At 34.1% G+C, this 25226-nt stretch overlaps 2 protein-coding genes across 4 annotated transcripts; one reads left to right on the top strand and one right to left on the bottom strand.

The window, feature by feature from the left end:
* Window positions 1-334: 334 nt before the first annotated feature.
* Window positions 335-17525, bottom strand: CEP97 (centrosomal protein 97). Of its 3 annotated transcripts, XM_081951673.1 has the most exons (12): window positions 17466-17525; window positions 17218-17362; window positions 16114-16256; window positions 15039-15197; window positions 12978-13079; window positions 12141-12254; window positions 11003-11169; window positions 9369-9533; window positions 8996-9129; window positions 5959-6745; window positions 5078-5153; window positions 335-4901 (listed from the first exon to the last, which is right to left on the bottom strand). In XM_081951673.1, exons 2-12 carry the CDS (start codon window positions 17291-17293, stop codon window positions 4209-4211), a joined length of 2616 nt encoding a protein of 871 aa, XP_081807799.1. In that variant the 5' UTR covers window positions 17294-17362; window positions 17466-17525; the 3' UTR covers window positions 335-4208. The 3 variants fall into 3 exon arrangements, with proteins under 3 accessions (XP_081807799.1, XP_081807800.1, XP_081807801.1); XM_081951674.1 differs by lacking the exon at window positions 17466-17525 and having other exon boundaries at window positions 8999-9129; window positions 17218-17375; XM_081951675.1 differs by lacking the exons at window positions 17218-17362; window positions 17466-17525 and adding an exon at window positions 16618-16735.
* On the top strand, window positions 17506-23237 carry RPL24 (ribosomal protein L24). Its single transcript, XM_081951677.1, has 6 exons — window positions 17506-17619; window positions 17736-17811; window positions 18369-18479; window positions 20489-20625; window positions 22157-22220; window positions 23115-23237. Exons 1-6 carry the CDS (start codon window positions 17615-17617, stop codon window positions 23193-23195), a joined length of 474 nt encoding a protein of 157 aa, XP_081807803.1. The 5' UTR covers window positions 17506-17614; the 3' UTR covers window positions 23196-23237.
* The last annotated feature ends 1989 nt before the right edge of the window (window positions 23238-25226 follow it).

Below are 25226 nucleotides of genomic sequence, written 5' to 3'. Positions count from 1 at the left end.
AACTGCCACAATTTGCATTACAGCCTAGCCCTAAACCATAAACCAAGAGTTAAACCAGGCTTGTGTTGTTTCGTATACTGTAATGCAGCCCATTTGCAAAAGACCAGCTGAGTTGTACCTACTCTCACAAGCATTATGAAATAAAAGCTTGACCAAATATTTATAAAAGAAAAAAAATTAACTAGGAACATTGTCTTCTTCACTATTGGGGTTTAAAAAATGCAGTTTTACCCATCAACTACCAGTTGAAGCTTTCCAATTCCAATTGCTCTGGCTCACAAAAAAATGAACATGTTAATCATGCAGCAAATAAATCATTTCAGACTTACAAGCATTTCATAATTCAGAATACTTTATTACATCAAAATAAATTATTCCCAAATGCAAATTTTCAAAAATCGAACCATGCAGATTGTATTTTTAATCCAGATTATAAAAACTATTACAGTCAGATTAAGTTTTCTGTAAATAAGAGTTTCTGGCTGATCAAATGACCATGGTCAAGTATGCAATTATGTTGCCTATTTGCATTCTAGAGAGCTTTTCATGAACATTTTTAAAAAATCTTTTTAAGAGTGTGTCCCGTTCCCCCTTTAGTATTACTCCTCTTCTCTTTTTGACAATGACCTGGAAGTTTTTAAATTCAGTAACAGAAGTATTAGATTATATGGCTTTGAAGAGGTAATATGGAATTTACCCAGTTTAGGAACAGTGATCACTTTATCAATACCGATTGATATGAAATTAATAAGGCCATATTTTTATTTTCAGTTTTAACTACACTTACATTAAAGGTAATAAAATTGTGCTTATGTAAAAGTAGAATTCACTGATCTCAGTAAAAAATCTCTCGTTAAAGATTACAGCCAAAATATTGAATCTCTAAAGATTTATATTTACATAGACCACACACAAGCACTAAAAACCAGCGTCTTCATCTAACAGTAATCACAAAGTTTTACTTAGGAAAATAAAAATAAGAAACACAATTTAATGTACAATTAATTAAAAAATTAGGTAAGGGTCCATTTATACCCTTGCTAAAAAATTGTTGTAGACTGTCCCCAAATTTGTAACAATTGGGATAGTTACAAGAGAAAAAGAGAATTTCTCTTGCATCAGCAGATTAAGACCAGCGTTGGACTCCACTTAAAAGATTTTCCTAAAGAGGATATACTTAAAAAAGCCTCTGCCTCAGAATACATTACATACCACGTGTTATACTACTTACAGAACAATATATTGTCTAGACCTCTATTAGTTGGGAGGAAGAAAGGTTTCCGTTTCTACTCTGTATTATGAACCAGAGGAAGCAGAACTGATTATTTAGACATACAGGCGGTATAACAAAAACAGGAGGGCGCAAAAACGTGTCCCTCTTTTCCACTTATTCCTTACTTCTTTCCCATTGCTTATTTCATTAAAAGGATTCATGGATCATGCTAGTCAAAAAAGTCTTTTGAAAAGCTTAATTTGTTTTATTCACTTGCCATGGTAAGTCCTAAAAGGTGTGCAAACAACAATGAATTCTGAAATAGGCAAATCTGAAACTAAACAAACCAAACTATGACTTGAGACTTAATGTTATGTATAAATTAAGATAATGAACGCTAATTCCTTTATCTCAGGATGAGTTTTGTATATAAATTTAAGTTTTTTAAAGTAATGCATCAACTTTCTCTTATGTATCCAAGTAAGAATCCAATGACAATTTTAATCAAATAAAATTGCATTAATTTAAATATTCATATATATTATTTCCCAAGATAAAAGCAAATGTATTTTTCCTCTATAATGCTGTAACTTTTTCTAATAACAAACAAAAATATCACATGTAACCATAGAAATAATCAAAATATGTAAAACTGAGAAAATTCACACACTTGCAGATTTTCAAATGATAAGGAGTGTTAAATTTTTCATTTTGCATTCATTTTGATAACGAATAAAGGCTTTGTGTATGTGGGTTTTGAAACTCCCATTATGGATAATCAAAAGATGTAGGTTTTTTTCATTAATTTTTTCCAAATATATTGCAGCAATATATACCTCAAAGTATCAATACCAACATCAAAACGCAGAAAGCAATTTCCTTACAATCACAATGCATTCCTCTTAACTTCATAATTTTTACTCAGAGCAGAAAAAAAAATCCTGTATTTATTCCAATACAGAATGAACTATTTTACTTAAGTGGGAAAAAAGTGCTCTCCATAGATCCAACTTTGGAGCCCTACTCATTTTTATAGAACAGAAGATAAATAATATTAAGCCAGCTACAATGTATATGAACACAAACATACTGTTTCTAACCAAGAGGTACAAATACTGTGCCTTACAAAGACAGATATGAAGTTCAAGAAAAACGAGATGAAATAGTATATTTTAAACTCCATTTAAGCACGTTTAATGTTTCCCTTGAAATAGTATTTTCTAAATATGTCTGCAATGCTCTAAAAATGATATTTTTATATTTCTCCCTACAAAAAGAATAAGGTTTTAACTGGCCATATTGTCTATGACAAGTTTAAAACAGTTCATTGGTTTTATGCTGCTTTAGCATACAGAGATTAATTGTACAGCACTATGACCAATATATACTAGAACATGTACATATTGAGCATGTATATTTTGTATACATACAGTACATGCATTCTATAACACTACAATTTTTTTTAAAAGATATGCAAATGACCAACATATTTAAATGCCATGGGTCATTTTGAAAAAAAGGTAGTTGTGGTAAAATTCAAGATCTCTTAAGCAATGCTTCAGTCAAAACATTTTTTCCAGCTTTTGTTTTCTAATTTAAGATTGGCAGCATAAACTCTTGAATTCCGAAAAAGAACTCCAAGTTGAAGTTAAATTTGACACAATAAACCTATTCCTGTATTTGACACAATTTCTCAAGGCAATTTCTCAAGGCAATATTTGCAATTGACTCATTAAGCCAAGAACAATGTATACTTGATTATATACTTAATACTGGGAACAAAATTCCAACTTTTAAATGTTCCAGAATTTATGAATAGAAAAATATTTATTATTGACAATAACAATTATTAGCAGTGAAAACATACAAAACATTTACTGATAGAAACAGTGGGGTCTGTAAAGAATTGTTGCTTTCTTTATCATTATATGGTGAACAGTAGAATGTAGGCATTCTCCATGAATGCCAGAATATTGTTAATTTATATTAATGTTTGGCAATTTTATTTTAGCAATAGGTTTAGGTATAAAATTGATTACGTAGTGTCTTTATAGACATTCTGACCTTGGCAAATTATTCCTATCGTCATGAGAACATAGTGTGAGAAGCTGCCTCTTCTCTTTCCTCTTCAGGTCGGTTTGTTTGGTTACACTGTGTTTTTTAAAGTTTCCCACTGTCCCAGTAAATGAAAAAGAAAAATGACTTCATAAAAATAGTCCTCTGTGATAACAGGCTGGACTCAGCTGTTTGAAGTTCAATAGTGATGTTTGTAGAAAAATGTTTGGAGTAATGGTGAGAAAACTGTCTGGCACCATTTAAAAAAAAAGGATATCTACATGGAACAAGATTTCCAAAATTTCCAAGCTTATAATTTAGTATCTGTGTGTCAGAATACATTTTCAGACTATTAATTAAGCGCACTCTTATATTATTAATTGTATATTGTGTAACCATTGGGCCAAATAGCGTTTCAGATTAGCAGGCAAAATACGTTTCAGATCATGTAGGGATGCAAAAATAACACTTGCCATCAATGTCTTAACCTGAAATCTGCCTTAGGGGGTTGCAGATAGGTGCTATGTTTGTGCCTTCAAATATAAAGTTCTGCATACTATCCTTATTTGTCAAATAAATATTTGTATTTCTTTCTTTGAATATTACAATAAGGATTCATGCTTTGTTTTCTTGGAGAAAAGAGTTGTTTAGTTCAGCTATGATAACAGCAATATAGAAAGTACTTAAGAGTCTTCAAAATTATATTTCATAAAAATCTGTTCCAATCAAATCACATGAAATGTAAGTTACCATGTCTATTTGAACCTATCTTGATATAATTTAAAAGAGTGTAAATCTAATGTTAAGAGGATTAACAAACCTGTTAACAAGCGATTTTTAAAAGCAAGGAGACCCACATCTCCAAAAATGTAGAGAAATTGGTCTAATAACATAAAATGTTGAAGTGGCTTTTATATTATTTTCTGTCGGTCTATGCTTGCTATACAGATAGCCTAACAGAAAGTGTCTGCAATGAAGAATCACAGTTTGTCTTTTTTTCTGCCATTTTATCATTTAGATCGAATGTATCAATTCCTTCTTCTGCTAATGGAAGCACATCCTGAGAGACTAAAACAGCACTGCATAAAATATCCTTTTCTTCTGATAAAACAGCTGTATGGGTCATACAACTTTCTATTCCATTGCTGCAATTTGTATTTTCATCAGAATCATTTAGTTCCTCAACTGTTTTTAAATATTCTTGGAGAAGAGTATTGTTCTGATCATTGTTCAAACTCTCTTCACAATATTCCTTGTGATCAACTGGGATCATAACATCAGAAAGGCTTCCTGAAAGAAAATCTTCACAGGGCTTGACTGTTTGCAGAGAATTTCCTAGAAAACCTTCATTTGTTTCTGTCAAATGTTTTTCAGAGTTCTGCAATTCATTAAGGATATTTTGGTCTGATACACAGGAATGGAAACCTGAATCAGGATATTCCTGTAAACCTTTCTGATGACACATTTCAGAAGACGAACCTAACCAAGTTGAACTATCAATAGGAGAAGGTTCTTGATTTGGTCTAGATGACTGTATGAATAATTCATGTGGACCCAGAATGCTACCCGCAGGAGTATCTTTTTTACTTAGGTGTTGGTTTACTGAAAGCTGCCATTCCTGAATAGATTTAACCTGTATAAACCACAAAAAGAAAAGATTATAATATATAATGTCATATGTAATTGCATAATTATATCTCATTTAACACGAAAAAGTTAATTGGGTCAACTGTAAAACACAGCAAAGTTTCAGGAGAATAGCTTAGTTTTTATTCATAAAAAATGAATATTTAGGAAAACTAACGCTACCTGATCCCAAAGAAATTTGACAGCTTCCTCTTGCACAAGTCTTTGAAGTTTCTCTTCATTTTTTTCTTTTCTTAACCTGCAAATGATTTTCAGATATACATCAAGCTTTAAAAGTGTTGCCACTTTGATCACCACTTTTGCTGCAATACAATTATTTATAGGTAGTCCTTGTCTTACGATTACAATAGAGCCCCAAATTTCTGTTGCTAGGTAAGACAATTGTTAAGTGAGTTTTGCCCCATTTTACAACCTTTCTTGCCACAGTTGTTAAGTGAATTACTGAAGTTGTAATGTTAGTAACAATGACTTTGCTTGCCAAAAGGTGATAAAATTCCAGGATACTGTAACTGTCATAAATATATGTCCGAATTTTAATCATGTCACCATGGGGATACTGCAACAGTCATAAGTGTGAAAAACAGTCATAACTATTTTGTAACTTCAAACGGCATTAAGTTTGTTGTAACTTCAAACGGTATTAAGCACGTGGACTACCTGTACTGCAATAAAAATAGATTCTGGCAAAGAATGGCGTTTTGGAGATGAAATATATTTATATCAGTTTATTGATTAAATTGGCCAACTTAATCAATTCTAATAATACAACTTAATTTTGTCTTTGCTAGAGACACTAAAGAGTATTTTTTCTCTTTTGATTATGCTAACAAATTATTTTTGAAAGAATACTCCACTTTACAAAGTTGGTGAGCTTTACCTTCGTTTGGAGAACAAAGAGGAGCTTAACAACTGAAGGAAATGAATCAAATCCACCACACCCAACCATACCTATAATATTGTTTTCAGGTAAAATGTATTGATCTCAAATTATAGCAAATTTTATTTCTTTCCTATTATTTCAGTTTACTCGACTTCCTACTTACTTTTGAACTTCTTCAGTCAAATGAATGATATGTTCTTGCATTCTGCTGAGTCGAATTTCATAGCGTGCTTCCCTGACTCTGGGATGGAATGTTCTTGTATAAAATCCTCTCCAACAGGCCTGAAGCTTGGTGGCAGCTTTATTCATTTCTAGAAGTTCATCTTTTTTCTGGGTTACAGTAACTGATGCCTCAGTAGGCAGTTCTAGAGAGCTAGCAACAGAAACACACTTGATAACATTCTCTTCAGGTGAGTGTGACTGTTTTAAGCCACTGAACTTTATATTATCATCAGGGGATACTTGATAACTGCTAACGTCATCTGGTTCAATATCAGTATTTACTGAAGAAGCAGCAATGGGAAAAATATCTTCCTCTAGATATGCATTTTGAGTTTCTACGTCTGCTGACTTGAGGGTGTACGTTCCCAAAAGCACAGAATCATTGTTCTGCTTTTCTTTGTTCTGCATATTAATATCTTTTGTAAATTCCAAATATGTACTGCCCACATCTTCCACATCCTCTACATCAATGCCAATTCCATGAAGTTTCAGTTCTGTTGAAGTGGGCGACATTGGAGACAGCCCTGAAGCAACAGGCATAAAAGTAGATTCTGAAGATAGGAGACTACTGTTCAACTTGTCCTCATCAGTTTGTATATCATCCAAGTAAAAATCCTTAAAAGTATTTCTTTCAGCTTGTACTGAAATTGGAGAAACATTTTTAACTGCATAAGAATGGTCATCATTGGATTTTGTTGCAACCCAGGTATTTTTTTTAATAATACGTTCTAGGAAAGAGAGTAAGGTAAAACACTTTCAATATTTATATATCCACGTATGTATTTTTGCCAAACATTTACTATTTATATCTGTCTTTTGATTAATTAGGGATAAGGACAGGAGTTTTTTACCCCTGTTCCGTGGTATGCCAGCAACTGGGCTGTGTAAACCAGCGAAGGCCCATCTGCAGGATGCAAGCAACACACAAAACCACCACCCCTCTGGTCCGCGGAAAAATCTTTCTCCACAGAATCAATCCCCGGTGCCCAAAGGATTGAGGGCTGCTGGATTAAGGGATAAATTATTGATGTTCTTCTGGTCCCTAACAATAATATGCATCTGACTAAACAGCAAAACAAGAGAAGGAAAGAGTTCAGAAATGATTGTCCTCTCTTGTCAATGCAGCAATGGAGTATGCTATATAGAGCCTCTTTCCAATATTTTATCAGGCTCTACCAAGACCAATGGACAGAATACAAGGTGGACTTAGATAAACAGAAATTATTAAATGGCTGACATCATTAGACATACGGTCCATTACCACTTATAAAGTGTAGTTAAGAATCTAGTAGATAAAAATTTTATTGCTAAAATTGAAATAAAGCAGGTTAAGACTTGTAAGTCAAAGAAAGGTAGTCTATAAGATATAAATATAATATCTAAGATTAGATAAAATATGACAATATCTAAAATACATATAGATTTGAGATGCTGCAGTGCAGTATGTAGCCAAGTGCACTGTAATAAATGAAAGTTCATATATAAGTAGTATCTGAGCCTAACTCTGTCTGAGAAATTAGGATATCTGCTGATCAAAAGGAGAATAAATGTAGATTGAATGTCTCTATAAAAGAGCAATGAATAAGTATATACAGTATTCCATGGTTTCTACTTATCACAGGAACAAAGTCTTTCAACCAATGCTTATTTTTTAAAATTTACTAAAACAGAAGAATAGAGAGCAGAACATTGTTGTGAGGGGAAAATATTTTCTATGACCAGGTATGTCTAAGTCAGAGAGAATGAGGAGTAAACATTTATCTAGTATTTACTTTCATCCATATAGATCAGGGCTATAAAATTCCTGGCCCGTGGACCTTATGCATCAAGCACTGACCACAGCCGCGCCTGGTTTAGCAAAGGGGAAAAAAGTCCTGAAACATCACATGGTGATGCCATCACAATGTGAGTTTGACACCCCTGATATAGATGAATGATTGCCTTTGAGGCCTTCTAAAACCTCAGCATTTTAGTCACCTCACCCACAGTTCACCAAGTTGTGCATGCTTTGGAAGACATCTGAGGCCTTCCAAAACATCATGAAACCAACATTCAAAAATTACAGTTTATAATCTACATGAACCATCCTAAAATCTTAAATTTTTACAGCTTTAGATTTGCTAATGAAGTTAGAAGATTCAGAAGCTTGGCTTTAGTTTTAAAACAAGAACAATTATTGCCACTGCTGTTGGTGACATAGAGGTTTGTGTCAGCTGTTTTATGAAATCAAACAAGTTATCTTTTGTTTCTTCAAAGACAAGAATGAAAAACTACTCTAACCTATCAGAAATCTTTAAGCTTCTTCTACAGAGATGCTTTCTGTGTCCAACTATGGTTACAATTCACATCCATTTAGTAAAGAAAAGCATTTTTTTTTGGAATACTTGAAGATTGTTTTTTAAAAATACATTTTAACTATAATATTGAACAAGATCTTCAAGAGTTCACTTAATATTCTTAGCATATTACATATTATAAAGTAGTCAAAATATGCACTATTGTTAGTGTGAACAACCATTTCCTTGTTAGTGCCTATATTCATAAGGTGTAACCGAAGTAGCAACGTAAGCCTCTTTTAAAAATGCCTCTTTGACTGCCTTGTGGAGTTTTCTTATTACAAATTAATTTGCTGTATGGAGTTACAGTCTGCATAATAAATTTCAATTCAACACTAAACTCCATTTGTAATATATATTTTCATTATTCCTAGTCCTATTTGGCTATAGCTTCTTCCTTTTATTCCTCCACTCTCTGAATTTCACAGATATGTTATCCCATTTTGTCCACTCTAGTATGCCACAATTGAACCATACTTTGTTAATTATGTTACAATATATTTTGAATTTTAATTCAAATAATTCAGTACAGTAATCTAGCACGAAGGCACACTTTCATTATGAACTTGTAATCACTAATTACAAGCCTATAGACAAGTGGGTGGCAAGAATGATGAAAACACAATGGATATGAATTCTTACCACCTTCAGTTATTTCTTCTTGTACATGGGCAGGACTGTTTGGCTCATTATTAATGGGTAGTCCTTTATTCAGAGTTGAGGATACAGGTGACTCATTGGCATGGCTCTGGTACATCAATTGCCTCTGATGCAACCTAAATACAAAAATTTAAATGGTTTTATTTCATGACTCAAAAGTACTAGAGCAGAGAACCACTCTTCTTTAATATCACAAATGTTAGCAAGAGTTAGCAAAATACATATATATCTTCAAATCAACTTTTCTAACCTTAAAAAGCAGCTTAAAAAGCCTCATGAATCAAGGCCTGCTTGAATAGTTAAAATGATTGCATTTAATTATATAAAAATGACTCATAAACAATGATATTCACACCTTTGCTTATGTAGTATTTTTTCCAGTTTGGCATCCTCTGCTGATTGGAGTCCAAACATAGTAGTAAGAGGACAAACACTGGCCAAATATTGTACTAACTGAAGGTGCTGGCCTGGTCGGAATGATCTTCCCTTTCCTTGACTGTAAAGCCATTCGGCTTTCAAGCTATACGCAAAAACAATATTAATTGTAATAAACATTTTGAAAGTCCTTTTTATGAGAAACATAAGAGCATAAAAAAGAGCAATTGAAATCCAGAAGTAATAGATGCAACTCGGAAGCAACAGCAACAATATAATCAATTGTTGATATATCATAATACATTGGGAGAAAGCAATAATTTTCATGATCTCCAAACTATAAAACTATTTCAGCTACATACTAAGTATCCAGGAGTATATAAATTAAAACCAGATCTTGGAAGTACAGTAACTTGTCTTAGAATTTGTTAGACTTAAATATACATACATGAAAATCCATAATGCATTTTTAACAAACTATTTCATAAAGAACAAATACTCTTTCTACTCAATATTATCCATACATGGTCTCATATTACTCTCTTTCAGAGTAAGTTATTATGCAAAGTTTAGGAAAAAAATAAGTAATAGTAAGTAAAAAATTAAAGGAAGATAATATGAAAAAAGGAAATGTAGCTGTTCTATAGTATCTATCTAGCCTTTAACTTTTCAAATAAATCTTGCTGCAAGAATGCCTGTATATTGTTTTAAGTACTACTTTTTGCTCTTTAAACATTTCACATCTTTCACAATTTTCTCACTTTTCTCTTTCATTCCTTGCAACCACTGTACTTCCCAAATTTTAATCATTGTTACCTCATGTATTCTTTCAGTTAGTTTGTGCACATGCTTTCTTAATCCCTTGAAATTTTTGTATTTATTCTTGCTACATTTATATAGAGCAGGGGTGTCAAACTCGCAGCCCAGATGCATCATATGCTGGCCCTGCCCCCCGCCCGGTTTAGCGAAGGGGAAAAAAGTCCTGATACCTCACATGACGCCGCCGTGAGTTTGACACCCCTGATATTGAGTGGCATTATATCAATCATCAGGCACAAGTTTAGTTTTCTCATATATGTTAAACAATATATACAGCCACTGTATAGGCAACTCTTGTTCTATCTGAAACTGACAAAACCTGAATCGGTTTCACATTAAACTATTTATTTTGCCTCTTAAGGCAAATATCTAATGCCAGCTCATTCCTCTCTATGTGTATTCCCCATTGTGTGTCTACTTACTCTTTTGTAATCCCCTTTCATACATATCAAATGTAAATACAAACATTAATTGCAATTATCCTAGCACTAGGAGAGTATTCCCAACACTGCAAGGAATGGGGAAAAGGGGTTATAAAACTTGCCCTTTCCCCAAGCTTCTTGTCAGTTGAGTTCGGGAAACCTTTCATACCGTTTGGGTTCACCCAGGCTATTTGGGCTAATATCCTTGTAATGCTGTAAATATATTTCAGGACAATTTCTTATTAAAACTTTTTCAAGATTTATTACTGACATCTCTTTTTGTTTTCTCATTCTTTGGTATTTGTCTTCCAAATGCTAAATGATGGATAGGTACATAGATTGATGGCAACACTCGGTTTAATCATGTTCTTACCTTTCTTTCTGAGAAACCACATACCCATCAATTACTTTAAGACTGAGACACCAATTGACAATAAATGGTCGGTAATCAAAACCTGGAATGTTAGGTGTTGCCATCACACAAGGATTGTTCATAATTGAGAGTTGCTCTAGTTTAGGAAAAGAGGTCAAGAAAGAAATCTAAAAAGAAAAGGAAACAATTATTTTGGTGATTAAATGTAAAGAAAATTTATATGCTGAGCAGCACTACAGATACAGCCTACAGCTTAGTTATGTTAGATGTTTGAAAGAAAAATAATTTTACTTGCTTAATTTTATCGGAGACTATTGTTTTATTTTATTATTTCTTAGAATTTATTAAACACATTTTTATTAGAATAGTAGAATATTTTCTGCCAATAGCTTTATTGTAATATGGAAGACATTTCAATTGTAAGTCCTGACTTACAACCAAAATTGAGCCAAAATTTCCATTGCCAAGCAAGATAATTAAATGAGTTGCACCCCATTTTACAGCCTTTTTGTCACTGTGGTTAAACGAATCACTGCACCTCTTAAGTGAAACATGCAGTTAAGCAAATGTGGCTTCTTCCATTGACTTTGCTTGTCAGAAGCCAGCTGGGAAAGTTAGGGTTAGGATTTTAAAAAGGGTGTTTAAACAAAGTTAAATTCATACTGCTTTTAAAATGATACTTCTACTTTTTAATCTGATTAAGACCTTCATCACTAAAAAAAAGATACAAAATACCTGTACCAGGAACATTTGTTCCTCTCTCCTCTTAGGTAGGATCAATTTTATTTAAAGCATTTTTTAAGTAATCCAAAATTTATCTTTGATCATAGTAACTGATATTTAAATTTCAAAAATATCCTGCAAAGAACTTACCTTAAGAATTTGTCTCAAAGAATGTCATTTCCCCTTTACAGTGTTTTAATTACTTTAATTGCTAACATATTTAATTATTTATACAATCATTAAGTGATTTCTAGTCACTGTCATTTAATTTTAAAATCTACATATTTTCTGTGCCAAAACATAGTAATAAAATAAAACTATAGATGACTATAGTGAAATGTACCTATAGTAATTTAGCTTGCATTGGATTTTTTTCAAAAAGTTATCCCATTTTCTTCAAAAATATTATTCTTACCTCATTCAAATCTCTAATTTCATTTTCTGCCAACGAAAAAATAGTCAGGCCTTGAGGTAAACAAGAAGGTGCTGAACGCAGTGAAGTTATGATATTTCCATGCAGCAGCAGAGTCTTGAGGAACAGTAAAATGGAGAAAACAATATCCAGACATATTCTTTAATAATGTGAATACTCTGAATATTAATAAAACTACATAAGGATTATGAAAATACAGCCAAATACATAGATGTACACACACACACTTGAAATATTGTTTATATTTAACACATGGGGGTGTTAAAATAAATGATATTTCAAGGGAATGTAAAAAAATGTACATAACTGTATTTTCTCTTTAGTTTAGTTACATTTAGAAATGCAATGTTAGATCTAAATGATATTAATCATTGACTAGTTAGTCTTCATTTTAGTTGAATTACAGCCTAAATTACTATGTACCAAATCATGTTTTAAAGAATGGTTGTTCAACCTTTCGGCTAGGCTGGGCTGCATTGAGCAAAGTGCAATTGGGTCACATAAAAATATACACAATATAGTTAATGTATATAAATAAAAACTTCCTTTATTTTGTATATTTTTATTATCTGGTGAGGCTGCATAACTAGATGTCCAGGGCCACATGCTTGGACACGACTGCTTTAAAAGCATTTAAAGAAGAATTTTCTTTTATTTGAGACAGCTTACACTACATCTTATTCATAGTTACCTGAAGAAAATGCTCTTGTGAATAAGATAAAAACTTTATTACGGTTAAAGGCTAATAATGCTGCTCTGAACTCACCCTTTAATTAGTAATATTTAGACCACCACAGAATATAAGCTTAAAATATTTACCTTTAGAGATGAAAGTCTGGAGATATCGCCTAATTGTGGTACATTGTTATCTGACAAATCAAGATGTTGAAGAGATGTGCAGCAACTGATCTGGTCTATAGTCTAAAGGAAAACAAAATATTTTTCAGCAACATTATGAAGCTTAATAGTTGCAATTGCTTAAAGTTCTTAATACCAAAGAAAGTGTCTTTTAGATTAGCAAAAATGCATTACATCAAATAATATGGCATGGTATGCCTTGAGTCTGAGACGATTCCTGACATTTACCTGGAAAAAGTCCCTGCAGTTTTCTTGGCAAGATTTCAGAAATGGCTTGCCATTTCCTTCTTCCTAAAACTGAGAGTAACTGGCCCAAGATCACTCGCCTCTCAGTTTCTGGCCTGGTGTCTTATCCACTACATCAAACTCAATTAAGACATGCTATAAATTCATCTTCCATAATTAAAAAAGAACATGTATGCTTTATTCTGAGTCAGTTTAACTTATGACAAAGGTGTATAGAAATTAAATCATATCTAATAGAAGACCTTTGAATGATATAGCTTCTAACTATTTTAATATTACATGTAAATATAGTAAATTAGGTTCCAACATGAAATTGAGAAAAACAGGAGACCTAGATTGTGTGGAGAAAGCCTGTGAACCAGAAATAATAGAAAAGATATATAAGGATTGGAAGGCATCTTGGAAACATCCAAAGCAGGAAACTACTAGTTATGTGCTTGTTCAGAGGAATATTTATCACTATGTCTTAGGGGCTAAGTGTCCATTTTGCATTGGATTTTAGTTTTATTCTAATAAACCTGACTCTAATGATTCTGGAACATAAGATCATTATTATAAAAGTTGGGCTCAAAACAGATTTCTGAAATCCTGGATGCAGTCTCGGGGATCTCCAAAAGTTGCTATCAAACAGCAGTTTTAGAAACATAAAATATTTGAATGGAGTACAATCATATTTCCCACTTAGTGTAAAAAGGTTTAAATGGAATAAAATAAAATGTACTTTCTAATGGCTCCACCCACTACTTTCTGGAGTCTACTAACTTGCACATCTCACAAAGGTTAAATGTAACTTGCTGCCCAGAAAAAGTTGCGCAACTCTGTTCTAGCAGTTTGAATTCTAATAAATCAAACATTCCAAGACTTTGAAATTTGCATTAAATTATTATACATTTTAAAAAGCAGACTACCAGAACTCCTAAAACATGAGAAATGTATGTTCAAGTACAGAAGTATAGAGACAAGAATGGAAAGAAGAATTCCTCTGAAAACAAACAGAAATAATCTGATAGTTTTAAATGTTGTAATCGATTTCTGTCTGCCACAATACAAGTCTAAAGTAATTTACCTATAATATCTTACTTAAAATAATTAAATCTCATTTCTAATTTTAAAAATCTAGAGTTGACTAATGAAGAAATTAAATACAATAATATTAAAATCTATAATAGGCCACAGAATACAGATAAAGATATGAAAACTGTTAAGAAGGTATTTCCATAAAACAGGTTATAAACTGACTGACTTTCCATCACAGCAAAAGTTCGATTAAGGAGGATGTTTATCTCACAGGAAGAAAATCTAAAGTCCAGCATTAGCTACAGAAAAGCTTTTCCTCATTTTTTCTTCAAAACAGTTGTATCAAATAGCATTATTTCACCAAGGGAACAACACTTACTACTATGTTAGAAAGGTTGTTCTTCAGAGCCTACACATTGCCCAAATCTTATCTGAATGGTTGAGGGGCTATCTAGATAGCATTGTCAACATAATATAGGCTAGTGAAGTTTTTCCATCTAATTTTAAAATTCTATCCTATCCTATTCCATCCCATGTAATATTGCATTTCCAAACATTTTGCCTTAATCAAGTTCCTAAGTATGACATAAATTAAATACAATACTACTGTATTGGATTAACATTTTATTGTTTTAAGTATTTACTTACAATTTTAATGTACAAGGCCACCCACTTCTATACAACTCCTCCCAAAGGCAAGATGCAATAGTTATTTTGTTCATTATTTGTTGTTTATTTGATTATTTAAAGAAAAGTTACCTTTAAGTTGTTTCCTGCCAGATTCAGCCACTCCAGATACATTAGCTCTTTCAATCCCTCTACGTTACCAATACTGTTGTGAGGCAAATTTAACACTCGAAGATGAGTCAGCTTGGCTACACCCATCATCCGCACTAGACGATTGTTGGCTACTGACAACTGCAAGAAAATGGACAAATAGCTTCAATTTTGCTTACAATTACTTTAATTCTTGGAGAAAACTATAAATGGGAAAGTATGTACGTACCAACCAATACTAGAGATTAGCACTTTACTGCAAAGCAAAGTACCAACCTTTAGCATTGTGGGGGAAGTCTATGGTTGTATCAGTTGCAACCCAGTCTGGAAGATCATGTTACGTTGAATGAATTGTAATCCAAACTGGAGTGCAATGACCCATGCCTTCATCATTACCTGTTTAAAACTACTGCTAATATGCTTTACATTGGTCTGACTTAAAAGCTGCAGTTTTAACAGAACAGCGGTCTATGTACTGACTGATCTCTCCCACTGGAGGCACATTTTACTGATGTTGCAGCCATGCACTTATTTTTATGTATTTATTACATTTCTGTGCCACCCATCTCCCATACAAGGTCACTCTGGGTGACTTAATGAAGATAGGCTTTTGTGTCTAATTTAAAATGCTGATACTAACCTATAAATCCCTACAGGTTATCTGCAGCCCTGTATTCTTGTATTGGAAGTGTAGTTTAAACCTTCCTTCTTATCAGTCTCTTTGTGACTGCACCTACAAAAGTGCTTTCAAAATTCATTTTCACAGAATGTGCCTTCCCAATAATATTCTGTCAGAAGCTTTTAATTACTTCAAAGCCAAAACATATAAGAAATATTAATTAACACAAAGATAATTAGTTGTTATAATTGGTGTACACAGTATGTGCATAGAAATCTGATGAATCAAACATTGTATTGGACTCATATTAATTGAAGGTTACCCTTTGCTTATAACATACAGAATGAAACATTACAATTTATTTTTCAAAGTTTTTCCCCAAATTTAAATAATTTAAGTAACAAAGCATATTTGCTCATATGTATGAAAAAACCCTACCTGCATCAAGTTCTTATAGTTCTCTAGGTGTTCCAATTTAATTAATTGATTTTTATCCAAAATCAAAGTATGTATGTCTGTATTACAGGATAAAGTTGGTCCTAGTTTTTGTAAACCCTGGCCTGACCAATTAATTAAAGAACCTGTTAAATAAGAAAAAAATCCATGTTAAAAAAACCCAATACAGCAAATTTAGAAGACAATATGCAATCATAAGAAAGTATGCAATCATAAAATAATATTTTACAATACAGTATTTAAACTGGGCACCAATTTCTTTGTTCTTATTTTTAACGTATCTGAAAAACTTTAGTATATTTTGAACTTCAGCTTTTGTAACATATTCTTTACAGTGCTAAGCAATATTTTTCAAAGTGTTCTAACATAAACTGCTCATGTCAGGTCCTGTAACATTTCTATGGGGCATTCTACAGACATTTTGTAGAATATGCCATAGTGTTTCCTTTACATTGTATTGCAAAGGTTTAAAAATAATGTACTTACTAAAATATAGCATTGCCATTATTATTTACAATGGAACAGTTCCTTGCTCAATTTTGCCATCCTATGAAAAATAAATTCTCACATATAACAAGAGTTTTAGCATTAGCAAATAGCTTGTAACACAACCTCTCCCCCAAAGAGAGACAAGTATCACAATACTATATAATGCCTTGCAGGGCAAAAAAACTAGTTGCAAAAAAGAATGATAGTAGTATCTCATCTAATAGTTACATAACTGTCATTACACTTCTATTTGATGTGCACATGTAGAAAGAAGGCAAAAAGGAATGTCTGGAATTATTTCAATATACGTGTATATACATATAAAAACGCCAAGTAAGTGAGGTACCGCTCCTACAAACTACACAAAGAAACAACCGCTCGCAAGGCCTTTCGGGATTTGTAGTGCATTGTTAAAATTAACTCATACTATTAATCAAGACCAAGGATTATACAAACTACAGTCCCCATATAGCTTCGCGCGACACTCAGCGCCCCCCCCTCCCATAACGGTCAACGAAAAGACTGGCTGTTCCTCAGCCAAGTTTCCCAAATCTCTTATTTTCGTCGCTCTCCGCATTCGGCAGATTTTACTCCTACCTTGACTAGCGCCCGTGGATGGCTTTACCGCCTCAGACTTCGTTGCGGAAACCTCCGCAAGCGATGCTGCCGCCATACTTCCCGCTTGCTTCCAATGCTAGGCAACCGTACTGAGGCTAGAGTACTGATTGGATAACAGGAAACGCTTGAGAAAAAATAATGGCAGATATTTTATATTACGGTACAAAGTTTTTAAGGCCCCTTGTGTCCCAGATAATGAGTTTTATCTACTTTAGGAATTAAACTACCAGCTGATGAAAGAGCAGCACTTCCCATCGTACAACAACTAGCGGGTGTTCCCATCATGCACCGCGCAAGTCTAGAATCCGGTTTCCCGTGAGCCTCTCTTTCTCTTATACGCTGGAGGAACCGGTGAGGTTGCTCCCCGGCTACCATTATGAAGTAAGACTCGGGGCCTTGGTTTAATCCGAGGCCATCGTCGGGTTTGGCACATGAAATGCGGGAGGTTTAGGCTTTCTCGTTTTGCTAATTTGTTTCTCGATAACTTTGGAATGCAGGGTCGAGCTGTGCAGCTTCAGTGGGTACAAGATCTACCCCGGCCATGGCCGCCGCTACGCTCGTACGGACGGAAAGGTAAGGCGTAAAAAAAAAAGGTCTGGCATACTACTGCAATTGTTATTCAATACATGCATGGAAGTCATATTTTGATAGAATCACTGAAAAGATAACTGGCATTGTTAACATATCCATCCAGTTTCATAATTACAGATGTAATTTTTGGTGATGATGTGCCCCTACTAGCCAGCACTTAGAACAACCTAAAAGAAATTATTAGCCATATAGCAAGTGAAGTCTTATTAAAGCAAAATACACGTTTTGCCTGACTCGCCCAATGGAGCAGTGAAGTAGTTAAGGAATCAACAAGTAGATTATTTTACATACCTTGGAAACAGGGCAAGCACTACTGGTGGAGTACTGCAAAAAGTAGCATCTTGACTATACTTTTCAGTTCTTTGAAACGTTGCAAAATAACGTAGTTGGGGTTTAGCTCAGTTTTAACTTGTATATTGCCTAGTTCACAGCTAATCACGATTGAAACCTGAAATCTAGAATTGTTTTGAGCTGTTTTATCAGTCAGCATTAGTACCAAACGCTTGTTATGTTTAAAAAAAATAATCCAAATGTTCCAGGTTTTTCAGTTTTTGAATGCAAAATGTGAGTCTGCATTCCTGTCTAAGAGAAATCCCCGTCAGATCAATTGGACTGTTTTGTACAGGAGAAAGCACAAGAAAGGACAGTCGGTAAGTATTTTGCTGTATTTGTTAATTTAGGGAGACTGAATAATGATGGCTGCCTGTATTCTTAATAAGAGTAAGAACACCCAAAATAATATTTAACAATATCACAGAAAGATGACATTTATTTTACCTCACAGCTTAAATATTCCTATGTTCCATTACGAACATAATTAAATTTTATTACAAGAAATACACTTTCATGTATAGGATGCATACAGTACTTAGATTGACTTGGGATGAAGTGAGAGGGGAAATAGATTGGTTATGCAAAACCAAATTACTTGTGAGACAGTTTACAAGTACCTTAACCACAAACAATTATAATGTGCTAGAAATCTGTTGTTTTTGATGAGCCTTTTTGAGATTGCCTGATTTTTTTTTTGATGTGTTGAGTACCCTGGGAGCTTGAAATGCTCTGGTATTACTTTATTCTTATTTTGAATCCTGTTGTAAAAGTGCATCCATTATGTGCAAAGTTTGTCCAGTTGTGCTAGGTACATTGCTGGCAAATGATGATTTATACCACAAAATAGATGTGATAATGCTGTTAGTTAAGATTTGAGGGCAGAGTAGACACTGTTGTAGGTCTGATTCTTATCTCAGTACCATTGTATGTAGTTTCTTTTTGCTTCAGTTTCAGTGGTATCTGCAAATATGGCCTTCTACCCATCACTTCAGAAAATGCATTACTAGGTCTGTTACTAATGAGTTGTCTATTGATCTTGTTGGATGGGTAATCTGAATACCTAATCTAATTCCATTCGTGGAGTATCTCTGTCAAGAGAACCAGAATAAACACAGTTGCAGCATGCAGCCGGGTTCTACCATGATAGATTTGATTAAAATTTCTGGATGGAAGCTGGAAGTGCATGTTTACTTGCATGGTGTAAATTCTGTAGGTTTCCTGTAAAATGAATGCGTAGTTTTACCGTGACATCAAAAAAGTGGCCCTTTTGGAAGGAAAGTCAATGCTGAGGGTGATGGTGGAATCCAAATTGTTGAAGTCATGATAGTATTTGACCATTACTTCAAAACAATGAAATGGAACCATTCCTTTAATTTGCTCAATGTGTAACTTGCATCTGTATAACTATCCTCTTTGTTCCCAATTTGTCTCATCCCAATTCAAATTCTAGTCTAGCTATTCTGTGCATCTAATGAAGTCAGTTGAAGCTCATCAAATGTTGCCTTTTAATAAAATATGTTAGCAGATTGATTCTGTTTCCCTATACCTTAGTCATCATAATTCTATGTGTACATAATTTGGAGATCATGCTTTGCTGAGTTGTGATATAGTGTATTCATTTTTCATAATTTATATCATAATACATGGCTTTTCACAATACATTATTAAAATATATTCTGTGACCTTTGTTAAAGGATTATTGGTTTAAATTATTTTGATGGGAATAGGAAATCTGTGTTTTTGTTGTACTATTAAAACAGAGTGGTTGAATGCATGTTCTGTGGCTAGGAAAGAAAATCCATTAAGAGCTGTGTTTTAAAATGGCTGTATATAGTTAATTGAAATAAAAAAGCAGTATTAGAAATGTACAGCACAATTGTACATCTTTTTAATGAAAAGTAAATCATGTTTTTGGTAAATTGGAAAAGAATTATAGCTGAAAATGTACAGAAAAATAGCTCTAATATAGAGTTGTAGCCTTGTGTATTCATGGATGACAGGGCCATCAGGCAGGCAGCCTTTGATATCTTAATATTTCTCTTACTGGTAAGTGAAAGACTATAATGTATATCAAGGGGAAAAAATTCCAAAGTGGACTTTAATTATTTTTTTAAAAAGTTGCTTTTTCTTAAGTTTCAAGTGATCAGCAAATGTGAAATATTAGATAAAAATTCCTGGGAGTTGAGATAGGAAGTGAGAAAACTGAACTGTGGCAACTATATGAAATACTTCAATCTGGCATGATCAAAAGGCTTGTGTGTGTGTGAAATTTTTTGAGTTTTTCCAAGTATGGATACTTTTTTGAAGCATTTATTTCTTTGCTCAGGAAGAGGTACAAAAGAAACGTACACGCCGTGCTGTTAAGGGCCATAGAGCAATCACAGGTGCTTCTTTGGCTGAAATAATGGCTAAGAGAAATCAGAAGCCTGAAGTGCGAAAAGCTCAAAGGGAACAGGCTATTAGGTGAGTACATTTTATTCTTATCCTTTATAAAAGTATGATTATGACCTAGTTGACATCCTTGGCTGAATGTAAAAAATAGACATTTGATTGTGGATTTTTAATACAGAAGAGTGTTACTTTATGTTACTTCATTTGTATATTCCTTGTCACATGTAAAGGAATTATGCTAAAAAATAAAGCCAATGCAATACAATTTAACTTTGTTCAAACCACTTCCAAAAGTCCAAAAAGAATTTAAAAAATATATCAGGAAATTAAAAATACTTGGTGACTTGTGGTCTGGGATTCTTCCACTCCTTTATTTCGGTATGGGCTTAAACTAGGGATAGTTTCACCAATGGCTAGATCTGTTTCCAACCCTTCATAGGGATGAGATGAAAGGGACTGCTTTAAGACATCTGGAATACTTTGATGCTGCAGCTCTGTAGCAGCAGCTTGGGCCTGAAGATACTACAAGTGGGGAATTACTTAAAGCATCCAATCAGCAAAAATTCATCTGTACATTTTTACTTTTCAGGCACTAGGGCAGTGATGGTGAACCTATGGCACACATGCCACAGGTGGCACGCGGAGCCATTTGTCAGGGCACCCGAGGCGCTGCCGTCAGCTGGCCAGTGCGCATGCGCGCGCTGGCCAGCTGAGTTCACCCTTTTTTAAAGCCATTTTTCGCTCTCCCCAGGCTCCAGAGACTTTATAGGAGCCTGGGAAGGCGAAAAAGGCCTCCCCTGGCCGTCCGGAGGCTTCATGAGCTTCCCTGATACCTTCGGAGCACTCCAAACAATCCTCCGAGCAAACCGGAAGTCACATGAGCGTCAGGGAAGCCCGGAGGGGGCGTGGGAGGCTCTTTTCACCCTCTCCAGGCTCCTATAAAGCCTCGAGCCTGGGGAGGTGAAAAAAGCATGACTGGTGGGTCGCGCATTGCATTATGGGTGCGGCGACCCCCCTGCGCACACGACCCCCCTGCGCTTTCCCCACTTGTGGCATGCGAGCCAAAAAAGGTTCGCCATTGCTGCACTATGGTAAGGAAAGCAGCATTTTACTAGTATTTATAAGCTATTGCTATCTAGAATGGGATATAATTTTTAGAGAAAAATCAGTGCCTCACATGATACCCTGCAACTACATTGAATAATATTGCAGAATTTTCCTTCTTGATGTATGGCAGGGTAGGCAATCTTTTTTTGTTTAGAACTTATACTTTGCCTTTATGCCATGTTGGGGGGGGGGCACATATGTCTTTATCATTGACAGAATTTTGTAAGAATGGAAAACGGTTGAGGGAAAATGGTTTGATTGGAGGATGAACTGATTAAGGGGAACCTAATGTTGCAGAAAATATTTGGCCCATCTATCCAGGGTTAGGCTCTTAAAGGTGGAATTTTGGAATTTTGAGTTGTTATATCTAGCCAAATGTCTCCACACATCCATAAACCACTATTCTGCTATATAGCGGACATACTTTTTCATACATTTTGGATGTTAAATAATAAAAAAAATGTTCTCATTAATATTTTTGCAATATAATTAACAGAGCTGCCAAGGAGGCAAAGAAGGCTAAGCAGGCAACTAAGAAAACAGTACCCTCTACAACAAAGGTAATGATCGGCAAAAGCTGTTAAAGCAAGAGTATGATTTCTTGTATCACTCTTTGTAGATTCTTATTTACAAAACAAAACAATTGCAGCTTTGAACTCAAATTGTTCCTGTGTTCTAGTCTCATTTATCAGTTTGTGACATATTTCATACTTTCACTGCATGGGTGACTTGAAGATAACCACTTTTTTTCTTCATTTGCTTCATTTATGTTTTACCTTCCCTTTGATTGCCCAAAGTGATAGTATATGATATACATAAGGATATTTTATTTCCATAATAATTTTCTAAATAGATTGAGCTAAGAGTTAAGAATGAGCATTATGATCTAATAAAAACTTGAAAGTAAGTCTCATATTCAAATATACTATTCAGATACTACATTGCTTTTCTGCCCCTGTTGTAATCTGGGTTCTCTGTGTGACTCTCCTTTGAGTTAAAAGTATCAGTAAGCTACAGTCCTTGATCAGGGAAGGGGCTGCAATAAACTTTTAAAATGGCATAATTGGATGGTAACAATTGTTTCTCAAAGGCTGCAATATGAAATTCCTTTAGTTGAATGGTTGCAAAGGAGTTCATAGTGTAACATTTCTGACTAGATTGAAAACTTTGTTCAAATGATTTAGAGCCGTTCCTAAACCTTTCTGGCTTTGCAGCCGGGGGGAGGGGCAGCATGGTTCTTCGAGAGCGGTGGTTGCCCACCACTTCTATGGCCCAGTTCCGAATGGCTCAAAGCCCGGTAGTGGTCTGGGGGTTGGGTACCCCTGATTTAGAGACACTTCGTTTTTTCTCATTCACTCACCAGAAATTCATCTATATACATTATGCTAGTTTACACTAATTAAACTGACTTAATATGTAGCATACCCTCATGAGTGTCTTGTTTCTATTTCCAGGCACCAACAAAGACTGCACCAAAGCAAAAAATTGTGAAGCCTGTGAAAGTTTCTGCTCCTCGTGTTGGTGGGAAACGCTGATTTGTGCTGATTTGATTATGTCAAATAAAATTTTGACTATAATTGGTCTATTCTCTTTTAAAAAAAAACTTTCTTGAAACTTTCAGGTCATTTTCATTACATAACTTACAATGATGAGCACTAAAGTTGAAAACTGCTATTAGCAAAACATATAAAGGAAAGTCTGCGTTTAAGAAATTATTAGTGGGGGGGAAATCCAGGATTTAAATCTCAATACAAATTCATTTGAAATTCATGTTACTTTTGCCTAATCTGCTTAAATGCCCTACAACCTGTTTATTAAGGGAATTTTGCCACTGCAAACTGATCATTTACTCAGAATAAATTTTATCATATTTCAACCACCTTAGCAGTAGCTGATCAGTTAATAGTTGAACATTGCACAGCCATAACTATTTCTGGTGAAGGATTGCAATTAAGTTTTCTACCATTAAGAACTTGTGACCACTTATCTCTTTCTCTGTATGGAGATAGAACAATGGAAAAACTGCTATGCCAGTTGGAAGGGAAAATGAAAGGAAAAATCCATGATTCTGAAACCCCTACAGGAGTCTTAGAATTCGATGGAAAACATTGTTTTATTTTTTTAAAAAAATAATTCAATATATTTTTATAATCAAGAGATACTGATGAATCAAGATAGTTATTTTAAAGCAATTTTATTTATAATTTCAGAATTTACAAGATTATATTTGTTGTGAGCTCAGCAACTAGATTTATACATTCAAAAAGACTATAGATCCTTAATAATTTAAAAAAACTCCCTTTTTGCAATTCTGTAGTCTCTATTCAGGGTGACACGATGGAGCTGACCATTTACTGGCCAGATACCCATGCTGACACTTACATGGAGTTTGCAGCAGATATTTTTTCTTTGCACCCTCCAAGAGAAATGTCTGCTGCTACCTAGGAGTGAACTCAACCCTTCAAGTGGAAGCCAAGCATCTCCCCCAATATGTCACCATACCGCTCTGTACTATAGATCCTTAATATAGCCTTAAAATATCAAATATGTAATTTAGTCAATTGTATATTTCCATACTGTTAAGATTGCATTTTTACTAAACAATGCATAATGTAACCCTATACATATGCTGGCAATCAAGAATGAGAAATTTATATTACAACACCAACCAAGTTTATGATATGAATAATATTTTGCACTGTTTAGACTTAAAATTGACAGACAGATAGTGTGCATTCTTGTTTTGTTATTTAGGCTGATAAAGCCATTTTATGGGTTAATGACAAAGTAACTGCAGAAATTCTATTGAAAAACATTTGGAAACTTAAACAATTTTTATACTTCCAACTACAAACTTTTCCAGAGATGCTTACATATTTTTTTTAAAAAATTGTATATTTTAGACTAGCATTCAGTGTCACTGCAATGGGAATTATTGTAACTTAATAGTGATCAGTGAACTTGGCTCAGACCTACAGTATTCTGATAATTGGGTCAAATTTGTGTGCTGCAACATGCCAATTTTATAAAGGCAAGATGCACTAGGGAGAGAATACAGAAAAATTATGAATAAATACTGATGCATGGCAACCATTTATCAGCTGGAAGACTCAAATCAGGAAACTCACACTCAAACACCTGCCTAACAACATTCTCAGTAGAAAGCCAATGGGTCTCTGAACACCCAGACATAAGACATAAATGACCCTACAAAAAAGGTGCCAGGCAAACTGGATCACATTATGATTGGCTATAAGTTGAGGGCATATGCCAGTCCTATCTGATTTTTTTTTAATATACACGATATTGCACTTCAGTGGTTACAAGGCCTAGACATTGGTATTTGAACAGATCTGTTTAACAATCTTGATGAAATGCCATGTGCTAAATAAATGTGCTTTCCCAGAATTCCCGGTAAACATGATCAGTTGGAATTCTGAAACGAAATTTGCTAACTAGTCGTCATCTGAGAAAAAAATCCGTCTAAAATAACTGCTTATATATGATGAATTAATTACATTTTATTTGCAAGCTGGGTATACTACATATTATCCAAACGAACAATT

Source organism: Natrix helvetica (assembly GCF_964273705.1).
Source record: "Natrix helvetica genome assembly, chromosome: 4".
In the NCBI taxonomy this organism is placed as follows: Eukaryota; Metazoa; Chordata; class Lepidosauria; order Squamata; family Natricidae; genus Natrix; species Natrix helvetica.
Note: the sequence above shows the minus strand (reverse complement) of the source record. Positions and strands in the feature narration are given on the sequence as shown.